The sequence below is a fragment of the Strongylocentrotus purpuratus genome, unplaced genomic scaffold, assembly GCF_000002235.5.
Source record: "Strongylocentrotus purpuratus isolate Spur 01 unplaced genomic scaffold, Spur_5.0 spur5_scaffold_4, whole genome shotgun sequence".
Lineage (NCBI taxonomy): Eukaryota > Metazoa > Echinodermata > Echinoidea > Camarodonta > Strongylocentrotidae > Strongylocentrotus > Strongylocentrotus purpuratus.
In genome coordinates, this window is record NW_022145610.1 from 27,007,531 (window position 1) to 27,023,559 (window position 16,029).

Genomic DNA, 16,029 nt, shown 5'->3' on the forward strand with positions numbered 1-16,029 from the left:
TAATGATTAAGAGATGAATGGAAATTGTTAACATTTCATGCAGTAAAGAGTTGTATTTCAATGAAGTCACCAGCACCTGACAGAGTTGCCAATTTGAAAGAGCATACATAATGTCATCTTTCAAATTCTACATAGACTAAATTTATTTTAATAATACAGATTTTTTTTTCTTCTGCTGTTTGTCTCAAATTTCCCATACATTGAAATAATTATTCATTGTCTTTTGGTGTGGTTTCCCTTTTTATATAACTCTTTAAATGATTTTAACCTCTAAATAATCTCCTTTTATTTCCATGTCTAAGGTTACACTGGAGATCAATGTGAGCTTGAGATCGATGAGTGTGCCTCCAGCCCCTGTGCTAATGGAGCTACTTGCAATGATTATCTGAACTACTGGAACTGCACCTGTGCACCGGGATGGCAAGGTAAGATCACTTTAAAGCCGATCTGTACTAGTGTGGCTAGGAGGGATTAGACCACCCAGGAAGGTCACTGGCAGGTGGCTATCTCATCAACTCAGCTCTCACTTTACATAAGAAAAAGAGGATCATGGGGGACCAACAGTCACTGATCAGGCATTGTTTTCTATATAGAGGGAGCAAGTAGCTACAAGTAGTATAGTGGGTCTTTGATGACTGTGCACAAGAGAGAAGAATAACCTATAGCTAAGTTTCTAACATGTCAGATTCTTTCTAATGGGATAGGATGATATATTGGAGGCCCTATTTGTGTGAAAGTAAAGTACACCAACTTGGCAACTGATCTGTTTGGAAATCACGACTATCAATGTGGACAGGAGTAAAGGGGGAATGCGAAGTACTTGGGGCAACATCTCTGACTTAGTTTGGGTTAGATAAGTGTAATTTTTCTATAGAAAATCCTTTTTGAGGTTTTATTTCAAATCTGATCTGAAGAAGAACTTTATAAATGCAGGTAATTTTCATGTTGTGTGACAGCCGACAGCCGTGTGACAAATGCCCCGTGAGGACATAAGTAAGATGAATGAAAGGTGGCATGGTGAAATCCATCATTTTTTAATTCTTGACAATTATCAGAGTGATTGAAACTCCTGTAACTGCACCTGTGTATTGGGATGTCAAGGTGGAGTCACTGTGAGGGCTAAAATGGGGATAGATATGAAATAACGCTGACTGTGAATATGCTTCATCTTACAGCTGTCAATTTTCCCAGAGTAAGCAACATTTGTTCATATATTCTGCCCCATCAAACTTTGGTTCAAAGCACCTTTCCTGAGGCCACAGACTGCATGACAATATGACTGTGACCTAAACCAGTTACAATGTACATAACAAGTGAATGCTGACCTGGGGCATTAGATTGGAATATCTTGGGTTTTTTATCTTTATGTTTTGGGGGCTGTAACATATTCTATGATTTCTTATAAGGTTTGAAAGCTCATACATTAGGCTCTTTCAATCTTATTTGCCTTAGAATATGGGTGTTAAAAATATTATCTTATTTTTAAAATCCATTTTTCTATTATAAACATGCATAATAATCAAAGCCTGAATGATTCTACACTTTCCCTCATATGTGAAACTATATTTGATATCCACCTTATTCTGTTTCAGAATGGTGCATACATCTTTCAAAGGGGAGTGAGAGAGATTACATAATTCTAGACCACATGAAGGCCAATTAAAAAAATCTGCATTAAATTCAAGAGTAAAAAGTGAATAAATTATAAGCATCTGTCCTCTGTGAGCTGTCAATAATTCATCATAGTCCCTCTTTTCTTGAGGAATACCCAGAAACGTCCATAAATAATGTGTTATTCACCTGTATCCAGGGAGCCTTGTATAATGATTGATCAAGTCTGATCTTTATCGTATTCATGTTTGACGAGTGATGGCAGTAGCTCTCTCTTACCCATGATTCATCACGAAATAGCAGAGAAAGAGACAGAGACAGAGAGACAGAAAGAGAAAGAAAAGGAGAAAGAGAGAGAGAGAGAGAGAGAGAGAGAGGAGGGGGGGGGGGGGGGGGGGGGGGAGTAGAGTTGTGAGAAAGAGAAAGAGTGAGAAAGGGAGATACATATACAGATAAAAAAGAGGGGAGAGAAAAAGATAGATTAAAGAGAGAGGGGCAAGGAGAGGAAAAAAAGAAAAAGCAAAGGAAAAAGAGAATTAGGGGACAGAGAGAGAGAAAGAGAGGCGACATAGGGGGAAGCAAGGGTGGGGAAAGAGAAAGAGGGAGAGAGTGAGAAGAAGAGATTGATGTATAAAAAGACAATCAATTTAAATACATGATGTAGGAGGAGAGGGGAGAGAGACACAAACAGACAGAGGCTGAGACAGGGACACGCAGACAGACAGGCAGATACGAAAATGGAGAGAAAAAAAACAAGAGATAGAGAGATGCACATTTAGAGAGATATAGAAATATGGGTAGATAAATTATTTGGGAAAAGAGGCATTCCGGAGGTAATATAGAGATCCGTCAACACCTGTGTACTAGCCTTCAATAAATGTGTCTAAGTTTAGCCGGAAGGGCTTTGGTCTTGATTGATAGGGATTACCTGTAGGGGGGTTATGAGGATTATCAAGTGTTATTTTTGTTGCATGCAAGACAATGGCTTCGATTCCTAAATGGCATTTCCATTTGTTGTCGGGGGGCACACTGGTATTTAGAACACTTTGCCCCCTAGATTTGGCAGTTTAAAACTTGGCTCGGTGGCTATGACCGGAGACACTGCATTCATCTTTAGTCCTTGTGGAATAAAAATACTGCACTCGGATTAACTCCTGTAGGTTCTATGCAGTTTTGAAATGCAGACTTAAAAAAACTATTATTGTAGATCTATCCAAACTTTATAAATACTTTGTTTACGGAATTGTCTGTAGTTTTCCTGACATTATATCAACCTATATGCATATGCTCTTTATTTTCATTTTATACATCTGTTAGATTGTTATGTTATATTCCTACTTATATTAAAGGTATAGACAGTTCTGGTCATGCGATTGCATTGTGAAAGAAACGTTGTTGAATCAATCAGAAAAGGTTGATCATCTAGCATATAAGTATTGGTGTGTACTGCAAGGTTCTGAAATCATCAAAATGATAAGAAATTTGGCCCAGTCTTGGTAAAGTAGCAAACACTGTACACAGAAAGATGTATATGGGATTTTTGTTCTGTCATTTGTGAATTAGAATATTGGGGGAATATTGGTCTTTAATTTATATCATTAGAACAATTTTTTTTTTCATCAGTAAATTGTTTTTTAGGGAGGCGCGATAGCTCAGTCTGTAGAGCAATGGTCTCGTAATCCGGTGACCCGGGTATGAAACCAAGGCGATGCGCTAGTGCCCTTTGGTTAAAGGCATTAATCCTCATTACCAGGTCCCTCGGAGAGGACCTAAAGCCGTCGGCCATCTGGTTGCTTACTTACAAGCATTTATGCTTTCTTATCAGTCAGGTAAAATAACCACCACCATTCATTCATATCCCTTTCTCCCCACAGGGAGTCGTTGTACAAGGAACATCAACGAATGCGCCTCCGACCCATGCCTCAATGGAGCAACATGCCAGGACGTCGTCAACTCGTACATCTGTGACTGCACGCCTGGTTGGGAGGGTGTGCACTGCGAAGAAGACATCAACGAGTGCGACTTCGGCTTCTGTCAGAACGGAGCGACCTGCTCCCACGGGATCAACTCCTACACATGCATGTGCCCTGAGGGATGGGAGGGGAAGAACTGTTCTGTGGAGATTGATGAATGCGCTTCACAACCCTGTCAGAATGGAGCAACCTGCGAGGATGCATTCCTCCGCTATGCCTGCTATTGCGCCCCAGGGTAAGTTTCTGAGTACTTTTCACATGTGTATGTAGTCAATTAATGACTTGTCTTTGTATTTTGAGTGCAGAATAATATTTGTGCTTGTGGGTGGATCTATATTCTCAGATTTCTGTAGATGTGTCATTGTTAGGTGCAGGAGTGACAGAAGTCTTGTCAACATATATCTAAAACGAGAGCATTTTGTGTAAAATATAGATACATACAGTCTTAACCTATTTACAAGTTGAGCGATCGAATCCATATTTAGCTTAAAGCAGCTGTACTTGAACTTTCCAAACTTCAGAGTGAAGGGTCAGTCGCAAGTGGGTCGTTGGATCAAATATTATTAGCTGTCATTTCCAAAAGTATCCCTTATGAATCACATACGTTATGTCAAAAATGTGGTTAAGAAGAAAAGGGGGAAATATAAAAATTCACTTTCCTTTCAAAATTTTTGACAAAGGGAAAGGACAGTAGCAAATGTGTCTTAAGTTCAAGGCTTAGTTGTCACCTATAGCTGTGACAGAATTTTTGTTAGAAAGATTTCTGTCATATTCTGGGGGAAAGGGGGACTTAGAACTGAAATGACAGCTTTTTATAAACATGAGAGAAATCCGTCTTAGTTGAATGATAGTCATATTACCAGAACCAAATCTGATGAATACACAGTTATAAATTATGATAGAATTTTTCTCCTTTAGTTCTGTTTTTTTTTCTTCAAACAAAAGAAGCACGTACTGTTCTGAAAGAAAATTGTACCAGCACTTTCCAAAGAGAGGTACTATTGACAAATGCCATAGAAAGGAGGGGAGAAAATAAGATCAATGCTAGAGCGCTGTAATGGCAGCTAGGCTAAAGCCGGGGTTATAATTATTGTGTGCGCCTCGGAATAGAATTGTCTAGATAGACAGCGCTATATAAATGCCTATTATTGTTATTATCAATTTATTTTCTTTGACTGATTTTCCCCTGAGGAGAAATGAGAAAGAAATAGGAGATCATATTTTGTTTATTGAAATTAGTATTCTTAGAATTCATTTACTGGTAACTTCTTTGAATTTAGAGGCATATCTTTCTTACCTTTTCTTTTTGAGAGTAAAAAAACCCAGGCAATTATGTGTCCTTAACTAGATGTCTCAAAATAACAATGTCTTTTATAATGTGATGACAGAGACAAAACCCATAGAGATTAGAGGGGAAAATTGATCAAGGATAGTCATCTAAAGAGATAACTCTGAAAGGAGGTAACAGTCATTGTCTTTTTATGAGGTGTATCATCTAGATGTCATCATCTCTCTCTGTATTCATTTCCTTTTTTGTGGTCAACCCTCTACCCAGTCATATATAGAATTCAAAGGAACCAACAAGCTAAAGACATTTGGTTGCGAGAAAATGTATAAGAACCATGGTCAAACACATTAATGTGAAACGATAATGCTTAAATCATTGTCCTGCAAACACAGAGCAATGACAGGTAGAAGTACACAGGGGGGGGGGGGGGGGGAAGAAGAGGAAGTGGAAGCGAGAGAAAATGACTTGCGTAATGAAACTCCAGTATCCTCTGATAGTCCCCCAGTCCAAGCGTGACCCATCGTATGTCGTTAAACTTCCCTCGGGTGCTTTGTCCGTTATCACATAGCTTTCAAGGATCCTCTCCACGTACTGGTCCTTGTTAGGAAGGGGTAATGAAATGCCCCCATGTGGTCTATTTTGAGAATCTAGGTTTGTGTGTCTGGTGTCAGGGGTATTATTGCTTTCGATGAATGTGTGATGAATGATAGCGATTATTATATTTAAAGATTTGAAATCTGCAGAACATTAGATCTTTTTTCCAAGGGCATGGCATAATTGTTGACTTTTTCTTTCTGATGGCATGGGCATGATGATGTGTCAATTCGATTATGGGGATTTACCGGTATTCTTTTGTTGTACCGTATGTGTCACTATAGTATGTGTCACTGTACATTCAGCAAGGTTATGATGATTTGATATGTGCATATTGCACAAAAAGAAAGACTACCCTTCCAATTTAAGAAAAAAATTATCTGGATAATGTCATTGACTTACAATGCTTATGCAGTTAAAATCAATCTAAAAAATAAATGTTAGATTCTGGTAAGTATTATTGTATAGGTGTGAAATAAATTTGTACTCTTCTAATATATTTTCAGTGACCTCACACTGTACATGCATTCTAGGGTAAATATTAAGCATTTCAATGCTCACTCTGTGCCATTATGGTCATAAAATGAGTTTGGTTTTAGTTATTTTGAAATACAGACTGATGGGTAACATCTTTCACTACATGTACATGACATAATGTAAAAGAATATTGGTATTGCCCATATACTAAAACGAGTTTGATCCTATCATCTTCTCATGCCGTGGCTTTGTTTTTATTTTTACATTACCAGATTTACTGGTGTTCACTGTCAAGAAGATATCAATGAATGTGCCTCGGACCCTTGCTTGAACTCTGGCACCTGCGTTGATGAGGTCAATGGTTATCACTGTGAATGTCCGCCCATCTGGTCGGGTGTCAACTGTGAGGTCGAACGAGACGAATGCGAGTCGAATCCCTGCAGGAATGGAGCGACCTGTAATGACCTGGTTGGCTTCTACACCTGCGACTGTGCACCTGGTTTTGAAGGGGTGAACTGTGAAGGGAACGTGGATGAGTGCGCCAGTTTCCCGTGTCAGAACGGTGCCATTTGCTTGGACGGTGCCAACCGCTTCTCCTGCCGATGTGCGCCGGGTTTCATGGGTGTTCTCTGCGAGACGGAGATCAACGAATGCTTGTCGACGCCTTGTGTTAATGGTGCTACCTGCCGAGACCTTGTCAATATCTTTGTCTGCGATTGTCCTTCAGGATATGCTGGGATCTTCTGCTCGCAAGATAAAGATGAGTGTGCCTCGCAGCCTTGCCTCAACGGTGCCACCTGCATTGACTTCTTCAACCGGTATGAGTGCGAGTGTGCACCAGGGTTCGAAGGAACACACTGTGATATCAACATCGACGAATGCGTGGTTGACAACCAATGCCTGAATGGCGCAACGTGTGTCGATGGAATAAACAGCCACACTTGCCTCTGTGGCCAGGGATTCACAGGTACCATTTGTGAGCAAGATATCAACGAGTGTCTTTCATTGCCTTGTGCCTTTGGAGGACAGTGCAACAATCTTCCTGGAGCATTCTCCTGCGATTGCCCTCCAAATTTTACCGGAGTGCAGTGTGAAATGGACGTGAACGAGTGCCTTCTATCCAACGGAGGATGCCATCCTACTCAAACCAAAGTGTGTAATAATACCTTTGGAGGATTTCAGTGCTTATGCAGTCCAGGTAAAAGCTCAAAGTCTGATGTTTCCATTTCTAATAGTTCAGCATAAAAATGCTGACATATTTATATTTAACGAATATGAGACTTCTTTTCATTGGTACGTTATTTCCTACGTGAGAAAGCATTTTTAAAGATGGAATTGGTGTTTTCTTGGCAGATCATGCGAGGCATGTTTCGAGCACTTATAATTATCCTTCCTTGTGCAGGATATAAGTAACCAAAAAGAAGCATCAATTGAAACAGATTGACAAAGATGAAAGCATTTTGTTCTGTATCTTACGTTGTGAAAGCATATATTGGTTTCAACACCATAAGTTTTTATTCAGTTAAAAATAATTTTATGTATGTCACTATCATTACTATTAGGATAATAATGATGAGAGAGGAGAGAGAATGATGTTTAACTAATATCTTTTATTTCTGATGTTATCCATTTTCCTGAAGGTTTTGAAGGAGAGCTTTGCGACATCAACATCAACGAGTGTGCCAGCAACCCTTGTCTCTTTGGTGGGGACTGTGTGGACGGTCCTAACTCCTACTCCTGCCGCTGTGGGTCAGACTTCATAGGAAGCCAATGCCAGGCCCTGGTCAGGCAGTGTAACTTCAATCCCTGCGGGTTCAACTCTGTCTGCGTGGAAACTCCTTCAGGTATGTTAATAAAGCAGACCTAATTATTACCCCTTTTAAATCGTTTCCTGATTGTTTTTTCCCGATTTTTTTTTCTTCCTGATTTTACCCCTATTTTCCTGATTTTTCTTTTTTTCTTTCTCCCTGATTCTTTTTTTTTTTTTTTTTTACTCAAAGGGGGGGGGGGGGGGGGGTAGGTTCACTATCACACAATCTTGTAAAGTCTGTGAAGAGAAAACTAGTTTTGTGGTTTTAAAGGTCTACTTTTTATGTGAACAGTTACCATATTTTTTAAATTTTAATATTTAGACAATAAAGAGATGTTCGATATCCGGCCTCTGATCCAGTTTGATCGAGCAAAGACTGTTGGTATGACTATCTGTTAACAATTTTCTGTTAATACATGAAGTGGTTATCATTTTTGCACAATTGTAAATTTTAAGAAATGAAAATCCTGTTAGTTTTCTTCATTGCATATGTATATGTGATTTGTTAGACAAACCTTTGATAACCACAGAAATATGAGCAGTATAAATAATGCATTTATTTATTCTTTTTTTCATTGATTCACTCACTCAGTTTGAACTCATATTCTTGAATGAAAAAAATACATCCATAGTAGATGTGTGAGATGTAGGGTTTTAATTTCTATTACATACATCAAATTATGTCATGCCATAGAAATAATTTTATTTTGTAGTGACTTGTACATTAATACCACTTATTCTCTGTTACCACAGGGGGTTATACCTGTTACTGCCAGCCGGGCTAGTACAAACCTGACTGCCTTGAGTTCAATGAATGTGACTATCAGTGACTTTCATATCAACACCAATAATTTATTTTATCACACACAGGGGGTTATACCTGCTACTGCCAGCCAGGCTACTATGGAAGCGACTGCATGATGCAGATCAATGAATGTAACTCAGACCCCTGTGTGAATGGCGGCCTCTGCGTAGACCAAATATATGGTTATAACTGCACCTGCCTCTCAGGTAAATGGAATAATCAGTGGTAGAGTCAGATGTAGGGACATCATCTTTTCAGATCCAAAAGGGCGATAAGTTTGTGTTAAGTTTAGTATATGCAGGCCTGATAATTACCCGATTTAAATCGGTTTCCCTATTTTTTATATTTTTTTGTCCCCATTTAAAAAAAAATTAAAAAATTTCTCCCCCCCCCCCCCATTTTTTTTTCTTCCTGATTTTACTCCTATTTTCCCAATTTTTCCCCAATTTTCTTACTCAAAAGGGAGGAATGTTATTTTTTTTTCTTTCTCTGGATCCTTTTTTTGGGGGACGGTGGATGGAGGGAAGAATTTTTTGTTTTTGTTTTGTTTTACTCCTGTATATAACGTATCGCCCTTTTGGCTCCAAACAGGTAATATATGAAATAACAGGAGAGTTTTGGAATTTTGTAATCAGTTTGAATTTTGTGCACCTTGTACCACAAAAATTACAATTTTTTTTCTTTCTATGTATTCCACAGAGATATCTTTGCAAAGATTTTATATCCAGTCTATCATTGATATGTTCATGTACTTTCAAAATCTCCCTAGTGTATATGATTCCCTTAGATCATTGGTACATGTCACCAAAATGTAAACCCTGTGAATATGGTAAAAATTAATGCACGCACACATTATCCTTTTCGACGCTTCGCATTGGCTACATTCTTGAACCCATTTGATAATATAGTTTAGGTTGAGATATATTCAGAACAATTTTTCACACTTCGGAAATCCTTTTTTTATTATAGGATATGAGGGAATCAACTGCCAAATCGACACCCCAGAGTGCGCAAGCTTTCCCTGCCAGAATGGAGGCTACTGTACAGAACCCAATGTGAATGTCTACAATTGTCAGTGTATACCAGGCTTCGAAGGGATCAACTGTGAGATTAACATCGACGAATGCTCCCTCTTTAATCCATGCGAGTATTACCAGATATGTGTCGATGGGATCAACAGCTTCCGGTGAGTGTAGTGGGATCAGGAATTGGGTCAAGGGTTTAAAAGAGAACAAGCGATCAAGCCATTAGAATTACAGCGATGCAGTCATGTGACTGTTGTATATAAATCGCATGACTCATGCATGGAGCTAATGATGTGCATGGATAATTAGCTAGTAGTATACAAATGATGCACAGGTTTGAGTGCGTCGGTAGGTATTGTGTGCACAAGGTACCTTTGAATGGGTTTTAGACCAAATTCAGGTACCGCGTGCACACAATTCCACCGACCCATGAATTAAACCTGTGCATCATCTGTTTTATAAGATGGGGCCCCAAAAATTGTCGGAAAGACAAAATTTTGTTATTTTACAGATTTACCGGATGCATGGCAAAATCATGCGTCCGGTAATTTTGTTTACCGGACGCATGATTTTTAACTTATCATGAAATCATGCACATTAAACTGTAAACTTCAAAAATAAAACAAAATTATAGAATTTTTTGTTTTTTTAAACAGATTATAATTATCAAAAAACATGAAAAACAAATAATTATCAAAAAAAAAGAGAAGATATCGGTGGTATCGATCGCCGATATCGCTTGCATCCAGTAAAAATAATCACATGGTAATTGACCAATCAAATTGCAGGGATTCTTCTACCCATCTAATAATATATACATGTAATGTAAGGGAGAAATGTCTATGCATGAGAGAAAGACATCTTATCTCCCAATGACAGTAACGTTGCCAAGGATAAAATGATCTGAAATGTCAAAAACTCTTTTGTCTTTTGTATTATCTTTCCTTTTTTTTCTTCTTCTAATTTTAACATCACCTTTGGATACATTTGTTCCTGGTTAATGTACATCATATAAAAGGCTCTTGACCTTAAACACATACTCCCCGTACTCAAATATTATTTTTATCACATGATATTTAAACTTTTTACTCATTATTCTTAGTGATTCAATAAAAAGAAAAGTGTAAGTACTAGAGTATGCACAAATGTGACTAGATACAAGTATAATGTAATTTATGAATTATAAGAGAGCTATGGTAGATGTTTATATTTTCTTATTTTGCCCTGTTTGTTCTCTTTCCATTCTCTTTTAAAAACGTTACACTTTGTTTTAATTAATTGACCTCTTGGATGGAACATCCTGAGCGGCACAAATGTTGTTTTTCCTGGAGGTCCTCTGAAACATGCCTAGTATGTTCTGGTAAGCATTATGAATGGATATACTTAATAAATGCTAACCATTCTTTATACCATCTTGTACCATCTAGATGCCAATGTCCCTATGGTTTTGAAGGACCTGTGTGCGAGTTTACCATCAACTCTTGCTACAGCAACCCTTGTGTTAATGGAGCTATTTGTACGGACGGTATATACCGCTACGACTGTACCTGCCCTTATGGATATACTGGAATCAACTGCCAGATCGATACAGATGTGTGTGACCCACAGCCTTGCTTCCATGGGGGTTCATGTGTCAGGTTCCCTAACAATGGGCTGTACTTCACATGTCAGTGTCCAGTGGGATTCACAGGTATAGCATCTGCAGTCTCTGTCTACATCTACATGTCTGTCCCTATGTCTGCCATAATGGTTTCCTTATCACCACATCTCAAAGTCAACTCCAGTACTAATCACCATGTAGGGAGATAAGATTAGACTCAAGAGTAATTAAGTCTTGCATCAAAATCATAGAGATCAATTTGCATAAACGCATTAATGTATGTCATGATGGATATTTTAGTCCCATTTGCTATTGTGCTTCCGATACACATTTTCTAAGAAAGATGATTAGATCAACAGCATTGTTGTAGATGTAGAAAGACTATGATATGTATGAAGTGACATTAAACTTAGGAATACCAGTGACGGAATCAATTTCAATACTGTTCAAGTATTCATGAGCCATTTACAGTAATTCTATGAGATGCATGAACAGGCCCATCCTCCTCAGAGACCTGTATTTTTCATGTCTCATAGATCTTGATGCATATAAATTTCATTATGAATGTTTTATGATGACAGATAAGTGAGGAAACATTCATCCATGTCTAGATCTGATATCCAGAGCATCATCATTATCATCATCATTTATCAGAGTCATCATGTTTCCTCTTACGGGGGGTTTACTGATTTTTGCGCCACGATGACACTTACTTCCTCCACCGTTTCTTGTCTCAAGCATCCTCTTCATTTAGAAAAAAACCATACTGCTTTCTTTCTTTACCGCGTAATAAATGTTAATCTTGATTATTCAACCAGGTCCACATTGTGAGGGTGACATTTACGACTGTTTGTCGGACCCCTGCCAGAACAGTGGAACGTGCGTGGAGAACACCAATGGGATATCAGGGTTCAAGTGTGAATGCCTACCAGGATACGTGGGCCATTTCTGTCAGGAGGTATACGTTCCTTGTTCATCGGACCCATGTATGAACGGCGCCACTTGTCAGAATACAACACAAGGTATAGAATGAGTGAAATAATGAATGCAGGGAATCAAGAACCTAGTTAACATTTTTATTACCTTCATAAATTAGATCCATTGCCTGTAAGCCTCGATAAGGTGCAATCTGACAGTTCATGCTCTTTCGTTCTTTCTGTGTCATGTAGGTTTTGGGGTGTCTTCTAATGAATGATATACAAGTTATTGTATTTTGCTACTGTCTTCCTTCAATTACCATGTTAAAGCCAGCATTAAAAAGTGAAAGATTTTGTAATAATATGTGATACAGGTGTGCTCCATGGAATGGAAGACCATTGTTATTCTTATTCAACCATTTACACCTTGTATTATACTTCCATATATATGCATACATGGGGTGAGGTAGTATGTGTCACAAGTAGCGTTATCAAGTTTGTATAAGCTGCTTCTCCTGCAGTTTTCAGTAACTTATCATGGCCGTGTTAACTGCCCTTCCTACAGGTTTTGAATGCATCTGTCTTGCTGGTTGGACTGGCATGGTGTGTTCAGACGATGTGAATGAGTGCGTCACGTTGCCCTGCGAGAACACCGGCGTGTGCAACAACATGAGAGGATCCTACCAGTGCATCTGCGGTTCATACTGGAGCGGGGTCCACTGCCAGAATGACGTCTTAGAGTGCGCAGCCATCCCCCCTGTCTGTCAGAATGGGGGTCTATGCAAGGAACAGCCAGGGGCGGGACCAATCTGCGAGTGCATCGCGGGCTTTGAGGGACCCACCTGTGACACAGAGATCAACGAGTGCATGTCTGGGCCATGCATGAATGGTGCTACCTGCTATGACTTGGTGGGGAGCTTTTTCTGCGATTGTGTCCCAGGTTATGAAGGTAAATATCACATTTTTGTGTGTGTGTGTGTATGTGTGTTTGTGTCATTGATATCTTTCAGAGGTTTACAGAGCAAGGAAAAAAAAGAAGAGTGATTTTAAGAAAACTATTAACAAGATGCTTCCTTGATGCAAACATTTTCATTTAATAAAATACAAAATAATTTACATATTTTACAAGAGAACTGATGCTTCTAGTGGAGATATTGGTTTTGAATATCAGTATATTTGAAATGTGAGATGACTCAGATTGTCGAGGTTGCTTTTATCATATTTTGCTTCATATAATTAAGATATGTATTTACAGAACATGTGTATTTCTGAGTGTTTGTGTTTTTTGTTTAACATCTAGTAACAGTGTGGAAAATGTAATAATATAATAATTTGAATATTCTCTATTTTGAACTTTGACCTTTTCAGGATCGTTGTGTCAGACTAACACCAATGAATGCGAGAGCTCTCCATGTCAGAACAATGCAACCTGTAGGGACCTTGTCGATGGCTATGTCTGTACCTGTGTGGATGGTTTCAATGGTACAAACTGTGGGTCAGAGTTGGACGAATGCTCCTCTGATCCCTGCGGCAATGGAGGGACCTGTATCAATGAGATCAATGGATACATCTGTAATTGCGCCCCAGGATTTGAAGGTAATACCCCTAAGGCTTTATCAAAGGCATCGTTAACAATTTTTAATCTGAGATGCACGGCCCTAAGTGTTATCAGTGTCTGTGTTATGGTGTAATATTGAAGCCCTAAAATGATCGCGCTTCAAAATGATGAAGAAGTTCCCCCAAAAAGTAAATATCTTTGAGTGACCAGTGTTACCAAACTCATTTTCCTCAATAGACTGTAATGTTAGGAAAACCGTTAGGCAAACGCAAAATTTGGTTTCGATTCCAATCATGAATATCTTGATAATCAGACAGGCGATCGGCTTGTAAAAGTCATGGGGTTCCTGACTGACCTAAAGGTTTATAATTATCATTGCAGCATGAGCTAAATCCAGGATTTTGTTTCAGAATCTGAGACAAAGTTACTGGATCCCTTTTAAAGAATAATGCATCCTCTGTTCACAATCAGAGGGCAGTTGACTATGTGTCAAACTGTATCAGTTAATGATTTTCTAGCTCCAGAAAGAGGCCATGAAAGTGTTGATATTTTGTTGTTGTTGTTGTTGCAAGTTTATTCATGCAGATGAGTGGATAATTCTGTAGAAATATAGAGATGACACATTTGATTTGGGCATTCCAAACATTTCAATTACTCCTGTATGTGTATATTTAAATAAAAATTGCTGGAGGAATCCTCCCCCCCCCCCCCCACTCCCCTTCCCGCCCTTTCTTTTGCCCCTGAATTAAAAAACATATGAAAAGAGTCTTTCAAGATTCCTTAATTATGGCCAATTTTTGCTTTTAAAAACTATTGTTAATCTCATATTAAAGTGTAGCCTTGCATTTGTTTTTTAAGGTTCCTTGTATCAAGTCTTACATGTTATAAACATTTTCCCCTCTCAGTTAAATCAAGTAATATGAAATATTTTGTCTTATTCTTCTGTAAACTTATTTTGTTTCGTAGATACTTAGTATTTGTTACTTGTATAATTCATTTGTTCCATTATAAATTGCAATACTGTATGGTTTATATATATGTTATCTTGATTTTGGATATTTGATTGGAAAAATATAAATTGAATCAAATCAAATCAATATGTGAATCTATTTGGACAGGAATTCACTGTATGGTGGAGATAGACGAGTGTGCTTGTAACCCCTGTCTTAATGGAGCCTACTGCGTGGATCTTGTAGATGGGTATAACTGCAGTTGTTCAACTGGTTATCAAGGTTGGTATTTTCTCTTTTCTTATCTGTACCTCTTATTTGTTAGAGTAAAAATGCAGCAGGTATACACTAAAAACCGCCTCATAGTGTTGACAACCATAGCCCAGTATCACCATTTCTCATACATGGTTATATTTGTACTACAATAATAATTCATCAGTAACTAATATAGTTTCAATGTGCCTGTTAGCATAAATCATGTATACACATACTTTAATTTATGCTTTACTTTTGGAGGTATTGACAGAAATGGAAGAAGAAGTATACCACAATGGAACATACAGACAATTCACTTCAAGTTTACTTGAAGTATCTTGTAAACAGCATTTTGGATGTGTTAGTAGTCATTGGGGAGGGTTAAGGTATTCTCATTTGAACCTTTTTTGTATTTTATTTTATCTGTCTATATTTATCTTTTGATTGTCATGGATATTCCTTTTTCTTTTTTCAGGGTTAATTTGTGATCAGGAGATCGACGAGTGTTCATCAAGTCCATGTGTCGCTGGAATTTGTCACGACTTCCTGGATTTCTACAACTGTACATGTGAGCCAGGATACGAAGGTTTGTCAATATTTCTTTTTGGGCACTAATATGTTAATAAGCTCATTCATTTAAACTTAAAAGGGATGTGGGAGGGCAAGAGCTTTAAATAGTTTTGTCATCATCATCATGACCATGTCCATCATTATCATTTCAATCATGACTATCATCATCACCATTATTGTCATCGTCGTTGTTGTTGTTATCATCATTATTATAATCATCTTCATCGTCATCATGATAATCTCCATCATTATCATTTTCATTTTCATTTTCATCATCATCATCTTCATCATCACCACCATCATCATTATCATCATCATCATCAACATTATCTTCACCATTATTGTCACCCTCATCATGTTCACGATTATAACTATCCTCCTCATTAGCATCTTCATCTTATTTTTCTTTAACACATACAAGTATGTAATATTTAATGTGAGCCATGTTGTAGTAAATTATGTACAGCGTATTTGGCAATATTACCAGGGATTAAGGCAAAACAACAAATATCATGAATTGTATTGCGATAGACTGTTTCCTTCTCATTGTGCGAGCTTCACATTAACTGATAGTTTCTTTTACATTGATCTCTCAA

General features: G+C 38.0%; 1 protein-coding gene across 1 annotated transcript in view; it reads left to right on the plus strand.

The window, feature by feature from the left end:
• LOC752451 (protein crumbs) overlaps nt 1-16,029 on the plus strand; it is a 65,210-nt gene that overhangs the window by 32,630 nt on the left and 16,551 nt on the right. The window contains exons 10-21 of the mRNA XM_030997542.1: nt 303-425; nt 3,486-3,819; nt 6,216-7,141; nt 7,584-7,787; nt 8,624-8,764; nt 9,528-9,744; nt 11,011-11,273; nt 12,002-12,205; nt 12,666-13,049; nt 13,469-13,696; nt 14,777-14,890; nt 15,339-15,449. Coding sequence (XP_030853402.1) covers nt 303-425; nt 3,486-3,819; nt 6,216-7,141; nt 7,584-7,787; nt 8,624-8,764; nt 9,528-9,744; nt 11,011-11,273; nt 12,002-12,205; nt 12,666-13,049; nt 13,469-13,696; nt 14,777-14,890; nt 15,339-15,449 — 3,249 coding nt within the window. The remainder of the gene's footprint in view (nt 1-302; nt 426-3,485; nt 3,820-6,215; nt 7,142-7,583; nt 7,788-8,623; nt 8,765-9,527; nt 9,745-11,010; nt 11,274-12,001; nt 12,206-12,665; nt 13,050-13,468; nt 13,697-14,776; nt 14,891-15,338; nt 15,450-16,029) is intronic.